General features: G+C 45.1%; 1 protein-coding gene across 4 annotated transcripts in view; it reads right to left on the reverse strand.

Moving 5' to 3' along the window:
- The window catches only part of LRP6 (LDL receptor related protein 6), a 129,156-nt gene that overhangs the window by 22,460 nt on the left and 96,622 nt on the right, over positions 1-10,074 (reverse strand). For all 4 annotated transcript variants that reach the window (XM_023750038.1, XM_023750036.1, XM_023750037.1 and 1 more), the window contains 2 exons: positions 7,378-7,589; positions 6,018-6,208 (listed from right to left, as the gene is read on the reverse strand). In XM_023750038.1, coding sequence (XP_023605806.1) covers positions 6,018-6,208; positions 7,378-7,589 — 403 coding nt within the window. The remainder of the gene's footprint in view (positions 1-6,017; positions 6,209-7,377; positions 7,590-10,074) is intronic.

Below are 10,074 nucleotides of genomic sequence, written 5' to 3' on the forward strand. Positions count from 1 at the left end.
AACTGCAGCTCAGAGGCCGGCAGCAGCAGGCAGGGAACGTTGGCTTCCTCTGTCACTGGAGCAAGCAAGCCTCCTGTTCACTTCAGTGCCTGGCTGCCGGGCACTATCTTGGCTGGCAGTTAATTTGCATATCGCCCTGATTAGCCAATGGGAAGGGTAGCGGAGGTATGGCTAATTACCATGTTTCTCTTTTATTAGATAGGATACACACATATATATATACACACATACATACATATTTACAGAAAAACCTTAGCGAACATAATACTTAGTCTCAAAGTATTAAATGCTTCTCCCCAAATCAAGTAAACAAAAATCCCAAGGCTTCTATTATTACAGTCAACATTGTATTGGGATCCCAGCCAGTAGAATATAAGGCAACAAGGAAAAAAGACTAGAAAAGAAGAAATAAAACTCATTATTTATAGACAAATGTTTCTGTAATGTAGAAAATCCTTTAGTTATAGCTAGGAGTCTGGAAACAAGCTCAATATACTGAGGCGGACAGATAAACTGTATTTGCATAATACAGCTATAATCAGAAAATAAAATCTTAAAAATTTAAAATATGCTTTATCACTAGCATTCAAAAGCATCAGATAACAAAATAATAATTCTAATGAAAGATGGGCAAGACCTCTACACAGAACACAATAATAAACATTGACAGAAATTACAATTCCAAATAAATGGAGGGATATAATAATGTTCATGGGTTGGAAAACTAATATTACAAAGATAATAATTCTCTCTAAATTGATTTATAAATCCAAAGCAAACCCAGTCAAAATACTAGTATTACTATTTCCAACATTTTGCCATTAATAGCAGCATTGCAGTTAATATTTTGTGCACATGTCTGAACAGGTCTCTATGGCCTTAACACAGTAGTGGAATTGCTATGTAATTTGGTATATATAGATTCAATTTGAATAGATATATCCAAATTGCTCTCCAAAGTGACTGCATCAATTTAAAACCCTCACCAAAAGTATAATGAGAATTGCTACTCCAGTATTTGGTATTATCAGACTTCTAAATTATCACCAGTCCAATAGTTTTAGAAGTATATTTCATTATTAATAAAATTTGCATTTCCCCGTTTGATATTGAGGTTAACTTATTGGTCCTTCATGTTTCTTGTCTGAATTACTATTCTTAGGTTTTGCTCATTTTCCTATTACTGATTTCTAGAAATTCTTTCTTTGGAAAAAATTTGGGGAGACACACAAAGGCTTCAAAATTCTCTCTAATGTTTTATTTCAAGAGAGAAAGAGGAAGGGAGGTTCAAAAGCAAATATGGCTGAACACTAAGATTTGACAAAGTTGAATGGTAGGAACTCTGTGCCTACTCCAGGCTGGAACCATTTCATAATTAAAGGTGGGAAAAAATTCACAGAAAAAAATGGAAGTTAATTCATTAAAGTGTTACCACTTTGCAGTCCAATTTTATTTTTGGAATTCAAACAATCTGGTCCAAATTAATTGACGGGATTGAATGTTGAAGTTATCTGTCTCACTAGACATCAGCTCGACGTTGGACCTGCTCCTAGCGCTGGGTCTGTCAAGTCAGCCTCCCCGTTGGACCGAAAAGGGTCAAATAATAATTTTATGGGTTTTTCCTTTTTTAATATTTTCTAAACTGTAATGAATGTGTTACTCTTATAACAAAAAATAAGCATCATAAATGAAGAGAACTAGAGAAAAGGAGAGGGGGAATAACTCTTAATGTTAGTAAAAGAGTCAAAACATTGATATAAATAGCAATATACAAATTAAAGTTGATATAAGAGATATAGGTGATTAGATGAGGGAAAGAATAGATTATGCTAGGTAAATGTGCACACACATGCAAAATGTATGCCTAATTGTTAATAATCATAGAAGGCAAATGAAACAGAAGCATTTGAATCTGAAAAGACAGAATATTATTTTAGTTAAAAAAATTACAAATGTATTCAAACATAAAAATTCAAATGATAGTTCATAGCAGCACAATTTACAATAGCTAAGATTTGGAAACAGCCTAAGTATCCATCAGCAGATGAGTGGATTAAAAAACTGTGGTACATTTACACAATGGAATACTACGCTGCTATAAAAAAGGAATTTTTACCATTTGCAACAGCATGGATGGAATTGGAGAGCATTATGCTAAGTGAAAGAAGCCAGTTGAAGAAAGATAAATATCACATGATCTCACTCATATGTGGGATATAATGAACAACATAAACTGATGAACAAAAATAGATACAGAGACAAAGTAACACTGAACAGACCATCCAACCTCAGAGAGAAGGCGGTGTGTGTGTGTGTGTGTGTGTGTGTGTGTGTTAGAGATCAACCACAGGACTTGCATACATGCATATAAGCATAACCAATGGACACAGACACTGGGGCGGTAAGGGTTATTCTATGATTATTTGCCTCCCTCGAATTTCGTGCAGGAGGTAGGGGGATCCCCCAGCCCGGCCTGTGCCCTCTCACAGTCTGGGACCCCTCGGGAGATAACGACCTGCTGGCTTAGGCCTGCTCCCAGGTGGCAGAGGGCACGCCCAATCCCTAAGTGCAGCCCCTGGTCAGGCTCAGAGCAGGGCCGATTGGGGAGTTGGGGCGCTGCCCCGTCATGCACAGAGCAGGGTGGATCGGGAGGTTGCGATGCCACCCTCAGTCACATTCAGGGTAGGGCCGATTGGGGGGTTGGGGCACCGCCCCCTGTCACACTCAAGGCAGGGTCGATGGGGAGGTTGTGGCGCCACCCCGTCACGCACAGAGCAGGGCCGATCAGGGGTTTGGGGTGCTGCCCCCTGTCACTCACAGAGCAGGGCCAATCAGGGGATTGGGGGTCCGTACCCTGTCACTCAAAGAGCAGGGTCAATCAGGGGGTTGGGGAGCTCCCCCCTGTCACTCACAGAGTAGGGCCGATAGGGGAGCTGGGGTACCGCCCCCTGTCACACACAGAGCAGGGCCTATCAGGGGTTTGGGGCACTGCACCCTGTCACACTCAGGGCAGGGCCAATGGGGAGGTTATGGCTCTACCCTGTCACACACAGAGCAAGGCCCGTGGAGGGGGGTTGGGGCGCCACCCTCTATCACCCACAGAGCAGGGCCGATCAGGGGGGTGGGGCGCCACCACTGTCACACTCGGGGCAGGGCTGATGGAGAGGTTATGGCTCTACCCTGTCACACACAGAGCAGGGCCGATCAGGGGGTTGGTGTGCTGCACCCTGTCAAACACAGAGCCGCAGGACAATCAGGGGATTGGGGAGCTCCCCCTATCAGGCACAGAGCAGGGCCCGTGGGGGTGGGGGGTGGGGCGCCGCACCCTGTCACACACACAGCAGGGCCAATAAGGGGGTTGGGGAGCTCCCCCCTATCAGGCACAGAGCAGGGCTGATCAGGGGGTTGGGGTGCCTTCCCCTGTCACGAACAGAGCAGGGCGGATAGGGAAGTTGTGGCCCCGCCCCCTGTCACACACAGAGCCGCAGGGTGATCAGGGGGTTTGGGCGCTGCCCCCTGTCACGCTGATCCCCGTGCTGGGAGCCTCGCTGCTCCGCTGATCCCGGTGCTGGGAGGCATATTACCCTTTTACCATATAGAATAGAGGCCTGGTGCATGGGTGGGGGCTGGCTGGTTTTCCCTGAAGGGTGTCCTGGGATCAGGGTGGGGGTCCCCACTGGGGTGCCTGGCCAGTCTGGGTGAGGGGCTGAGGGCTGTTTTCCGGCTGGCGAGTGACTAAAGCTTCCAACAGCTCCTTGTTTTCTTTTCTTTTTTTTTTATTCTGGGCCAGCTTTAGCTCTGAGGCCTCGCTGCTGAAAACATGGATACAATGTTTCGGTCCGCCTGGCTTTCAGTCCGGCTGATTTCTGGGGTTTTGTTTAGCTTCTTATTTGCAACATAGTACATAGTTGCTTAGACTTGCAGCTGAGAGGCCGGCAAGTGAGGCGGGGAACGTTTGAGTCCGCAGCAAGCAAGCCTCATGCTCGCTTCAGTGCCTGGCTGCCGGCCGCCATCTTGGCTGACAGTTAATTTGCATATACTCACTGATTAGCCAATGAAAAGGGTAGCGGTCGTACGCTAATTACCATGTTTCTCTTTTATTAGTGTAGATATATACATATATATATAGTATATGTATAGTGTTTCTATAATATGTATATGCTATCTAGTAATAGACAAACATGGTAATTAACCATGCCTCCGCTACGCTTCCCATTGGCTAATCAGGGCGATATGAAAATTAAGTGCCAACCAAGATGGCGGCCGGCAGCCACGCAGCTGAAGCACACAGGAGGCTTGCTTGCCCCAGCGATGGAGGTAGCCAAGGTTACCCGCCTGCCGCGGCCCAGCTCTGAGCTGCACTCTAAGCAACAATGTTGCAATTATAGAAGCTAAACAAACCCCAGATACCTGCTTTCAGCCAGCCGGCCTCCGAGCTGGAGCCGCAACAAAGTTTCAATTCCAGAAGGTAAATAAACCCCAGAATAAAAAAAAGAAAGAAAAAAAGGAGAGACTGGGAGCTTCAGTTGCAGGCTTGGCCCGCCTGAAAACAGCCCTCAGCCCCTCATCCAGACTGGCCAGGCACCCCAGTGGGGACGCCCATCTTAAAGGGGGTGTGGCCAGCCTCAAAACAGCCCTCAGCCCCTCACCCAGGCTGGCCAGGCACCAGAGTGGGGACCCCCACCCTGAAGGGGGTGCAGGCAGCCTGAAAACAGCCCTCGGCCCCTCATCCAGGCTGGTCAGGCACCCAGGGGGGACCCCGATCCTGAAGGGGGTGCAGGCAGCCTGAAAACAGCCATCAGCCCCTCACCCAGGCTGGCCAGGCACCCCAGTGGGGACCCCCACTCTAAAGGGGGTGCAGGCAGCCTGAAAACAGCCCTCAGCCCCTCACCCAGGCTGGCCAAGCACCCAATGGGGAGCCCCACACTGAAGGGGCTGTGGCCAGCCTCGAACAGCCATCAGCCCCTCACCCAGGCTGGCCAGGCACTCCTATATAATAAAAGGGTAATATGCAAATTGACCCTAACAGCAGAACGACTGGGAATGACTGGTCACTATGACACACAGTGACCACCAGGGGACAGATGCTCAATGCAGGAGCTGCCCCCTGGTGGTCAGTGCGCTCCCACAGGGGGAACCAGGCTGATGGCTGCCAGTACAGCGGTGGAAGTGGGAGTCTCTCCCGCCTCCTCAGCAGCACTAAGGATGTCCGATTGCAGCTTAGGCCTGCTTCCCGTAACTATGAGTGTAGATAGACGACTGCAGAGAAATTAAAAAGACAAACAAATGATTTGATTTAGTCTCAAAACACCAGGAATGTAAAGATCATTTGAATATGCTGATGAACTTATGAAAGGTGAATACCAACTTAATGTACAACTAGACTTTTTTTCCTTCAGGCTATGAGACTACCCTAAAGATTTCTTTTTTAGCACAGGAGTGAGATCATTAGAAACCATACTTCAAAAAATTAATCTAGAAATCTATATATATAAAAGGCTAAGCAACCATCTGGTAGGTATGATGCGCACTGACCGCCAGGGGTCAGACGCTCAACACAGGAGCTGCAGTGACTTGGCAGCAGCAGTTCTCGGGTGATGCCACTTTCTAATTAATTTCCTTTCAACGTGCATGAATCCGTGCACCGGGCCACTAATAGCATATAAGTTTCAGAGGCAGGGGATCAGCAGGGAGTAGACTAATCATATGTCAGAATTCAGGACAGAGACAATGTTAACATAAACTAGAGCAGAACTAGGAAAGGAGAAGAGGTGCATTAGAAATATATTACTTACAGAGCCCAAATGAAAAATATTGGCAAGTTATTAGATAAGAGAGAGTAATCATATGATGGTTGAAGAAAAAAGTGCTTCCCAAACAACTTGATGCTGACTACTTTTGGTGAATAAAACTATAAAGAAAATGTACACAAAAATAATACAGTGGAAAAAAATACAAATGCTGATGAATCATCTCAATAACTGAAATCAAAATAAGGAAACATATTTCTTGGGTACCTGAGAGATCACTGCTTTCAATTCGCCGGAGATCTGAATCAGCCCAAAATAGCTTGCCCAATCTGCTATCAAGGGCTAAAGCAATTGGTTTACTTAAGCCACTAAAAAATAGAACCTCCCGTTCTGTTCCATCCAAAGCAGCTCTTTCAATTTTTGGAGACCTTTCCTGAAGATTGGTAAAATACATATACCTGAAGAAAAGGGAGGAAACAATGAGTTTACCAGACTAAGAAATCATACAAAATGAGAATATTCTTATTGATTACAACAAAAAGAGCTAGAATATTATAAAATCTTATTTTGAAATGTTTCAGAATATTTTTTAAAATGCCATGAGATATTTTTACTACTTTCAGTAATAGTAACAAAGGATACACATAATAATTTCTGTGGGAGCTAACTTTTATGGATTAATAAAACAAGGTGTTAGGGCACAGGCACACCTACACTTTTGAAATACTACAATAAAATAAAACAAATAAAACAAAATAAAACCAGAGACCTGGACACAAAATTTTAAAATCCTTCCCTAATTAGTCCATTTAGGTCATAAGAATCATCTCTTTTTTTTTTAATATACTTTATTGATTTTTTTACAGAGAGGAAGGGAGAGGGATAGAGAGTTAGAAACATCGATGAGAGAGAAACATCGAATAGCTGCCTCCTGCACACCTACTGGGGATGTGCTCGCAACCAAGGTACATGGCCTTGACCAGAATCGAACCTGGGACTTTTCAGTCTGCAGGCCGACGCTCTATCCACTGAGCCAAACCGGTTAGGGCAAGAATCATTCCTTATATTTATATTCTTTTTCCTATAACTCTTTTGAAGTCAGCTACTTTCCCTGCTGAATTCCTTATTATTTATTCAGATGCATAAACTTATTATTTACTAAATGCAAAGCTCTGTATTAAATGAAAGAAGATATTAGTTCTTGGCATAAAGAAACCTACATTCTAGTAGGAAATGTAAGACTGAAAACGAAAGTTGCAAGGTCAATCGGAAAGGAGTAGGTAAGACTAAAGAGGCATAGATATAAAGAGTGCCGGGCATTTGGGAGAGAGGAAAAATCACATCTTGCTAGAGGTGGGGTAAATCAAGGAGAACTTCATGGATGATGTTGCAGTTCAAATGGTCGTGGAATTATAGGCATAAGTTAGAATAAAAGCAATAGTGACTAAGAAAGAAAATTATAGGCAGTAAAATCAGAGAAAGCAAGAAATGCAGGGGCCAACAGATAGAGAATGTCAAGTTTTTCACTGGAACACAGGACACTTGAAGATAAATAACTAAAGACTGAAAAGGAAGGCTGATGAGCGTCTCAGATGCCAAGACATCTTAATGGTATTTAGTAACATACCCTTTCTCTGGGTTTACCACAATGGCTCGAGGTCTGTCTTGCTCGCCTTTTAGCACCACTCCAATTGATCTCCCATCTAGTCTTGTTACAGTAATGACGTTGGTGGCCTCACAAGTCCAGTAGATATACCGGCTATAAATATCAATGCTAAGGTCATAGGGTTGTATTTCTAGGTTCTGATTCGGAACTGAGCTCACAACCACAGTAAAGCCCTAGGGAAAGAAAAAGACACACACATAAAAAATTGAGCTTCAAACCAGAAGCCCTGAGGTGATCACTCAACAATGCTTACATTTATGTAGTCACTCATCTGAGAAGGCAGTCTCAAGGGACATTTCTTACTAATATTTTTTATGAGTAATGTGCTTCTTTGTTAACATGCATTTAATTTGGTTATTATTACATGGGGCAGAAGAGTGAGCTAAGGCCATATTAGTTGCTCTAAGAACCTGATATAGTGCATTGATTAGAGATGAGCGTGAGAAGGTGGCACTCTCTTTTATAGACAACCCTGCTACAACCACCGCTAGAAATATCTCAAAAGCAATAGTTCTCAACAAGGGGCAACTCTGTATTTGCAAATGCCTAAACCAGGGCACTTGGCAATGTTTGGAGACATTTTTTATTATCAGCCCCTCACCCAGGCTGGCCAGGCACTCCAGCGGGGACACACACCCTGAAGGGGGTGTGGCACGTCTGAAAACGGCCCTCAGCCCCTCACCCAGGCTGGCCAGGCACCCCAGCAGGACCCCCACCCTGATCCGGGACACCCTTCAGGGCAAACCAGCCAGCCCCATGCACCAGGCCTCAATCCTATATAATAAAAGGGTAATATGCAAATTGACCCTAACAGCAGAACGACTGGGAATGACTGGTCACTATGACACACACTGACCACCAGGGGGCAGACGCTCAATGCAGGAGCTGCCCCCTGGTGGTCAGTGTGCTCCCACAGGGGGAGCTCTGCTCAGCCACAAGCCAGGCTGACGGCTGCCAGTACAGTGGTGGTGGTGGGAGCCTCTCCCGCCTCCTCGGCAGTGCTAAGGATGTTTGACTGCAGCTTAGACCTGCTCCCCACTGGCAAGTGGACATCCCCCGAGGGCTCCCGGGCTGCCAGAGGGATGTCTGCCAGCTTAGGCCCGTTCCCCCAGGGAGTGTGCCTAAGCCAGCAGGTGGTAATCCCCTGAGGGGTTCCAGACTGCGAGAGGGCACAGGCCGGGCTGAGGGACCCCACTGAGTGCACAAATTTTTGTGCACCATGCCTGTAGTTTCTTTTATACAAAGCCAAGCAAAGTGAGAGCCTTTTTCACCTGTTCTATCTGAATAAATTATATTTTATTTACTTGGGATCTCTGAGGTAACATATTCTGTAATGAGGCTCTCTCATTTATTTACCATGTCCTTGGCTATATATAATAACACCTATAATTTCTCTCTACTAGTTAACAGCCTGTTAGATCTGGCCTACATAGTGTAAAGTACATATGCCATAAACCACTATAACTATACCCCTAAATGATCCCTCAGCCGCCCTGGTTACATTATCACTTGCTCTTTTGTGTGAGATAAGCCATGTAAAAATCTCCCTAAATTTTAACACATTCAAAATCAAAATTAACTTCACTGCTATGAGGAAGATGACTATAATTATTTATAGTAATCCTAGTCTAATATTGCTTGGTCATAAAAAGAAAGCAAAAAAGTATGGGCAGTGGTATGTAAACCATGACTTGTATCTAAGTATAGTTAATATTGTTGATAATGTTTTCATTCCCATCCCACAGTCACCAAATATTTACCAAAACAAAACTGGATAATATATCCTAGTTATTTTAAATGTTATGAGGTTGTATTATGTGTTTTCTCTTTGAACCTTTTAAATAATAATAAACTAGTAACAGAATCATTATTTACTGAGTCCCTATCACGTAACAGCTAATGGGCTATGTGCTTTACATTCCATTCATCTAAAAACTTCATAGTAATCCTAGCGAGTAATAGACCTGCGATCAGAACCAAAGTCTTTATGATTTTGAAGCTTCCAAGACTCCATGTAGATGGAACCATAATGAACGAAAAAACTACATAAATGAATATGGGTGGCAGTGACTAAGTCATTACCAATATATGAGGGTAAGTTATCCAAATATAATTTTCATTCCAATAGCATTATCAAAAACTAGAGGCCCGGTGTACAAAAATTTGTGCACTCGGGGGGGTGGGGTCCCTCAGCCCATCCTGTGCCCTCTAGCAGTCTGGGACCCCTCAGGAGATAATGACCTGCTGGCTTAGGCCCGCTCCCGGGTGGCAGAGGGCAGGCCCAATCCCTAGGTGCAGCCCCTGGTTGGGCTCAGAGCACGGCCAATTGGGGGAGTTGGGGCGCTGCCCCCTGTCATGCACAGAGCAGGGCGGATCGGGAGGTTGCGATGCCACCCCTAGTCACGCTCAAGGTACAGCCGATTGGGGGGTTGGGGGCACCGCCCCGTCACACTCAAAGCAGGGTCGATAGGGAAGTTGCGGCGCCACCCCGTCACGCACAGAGCAGGGCCCATCAGGGGGGTTGGGGCTCTGTAGCCTGTCACACACAGAGCAGGGTCGATCAGGGGATTGGGGAGCTCCCCCGTCACTCACAGAGTAGGGCCAATAAGGGAGTTGGGGCACCGCCCCCTGTCACACACAGAGCAGGGCCCGGGGCCG

Source organism: Myotis lucifugus, unplaced genomic scaffold (genome assembly GCF_000147115.1).
Source record: "Myotis lucifugus unplaced genomic scaffold, Myoluc2.0 scaffold_10, whole genome shotgun sequence".
Classification (NCBI taxonomy): domain Eukaryota; kingdom Metazoa; phylum Chordata; class Mammalia; order Chiroptera; family Vespertilionidae; genus Myotis; species Myotis lucifugus.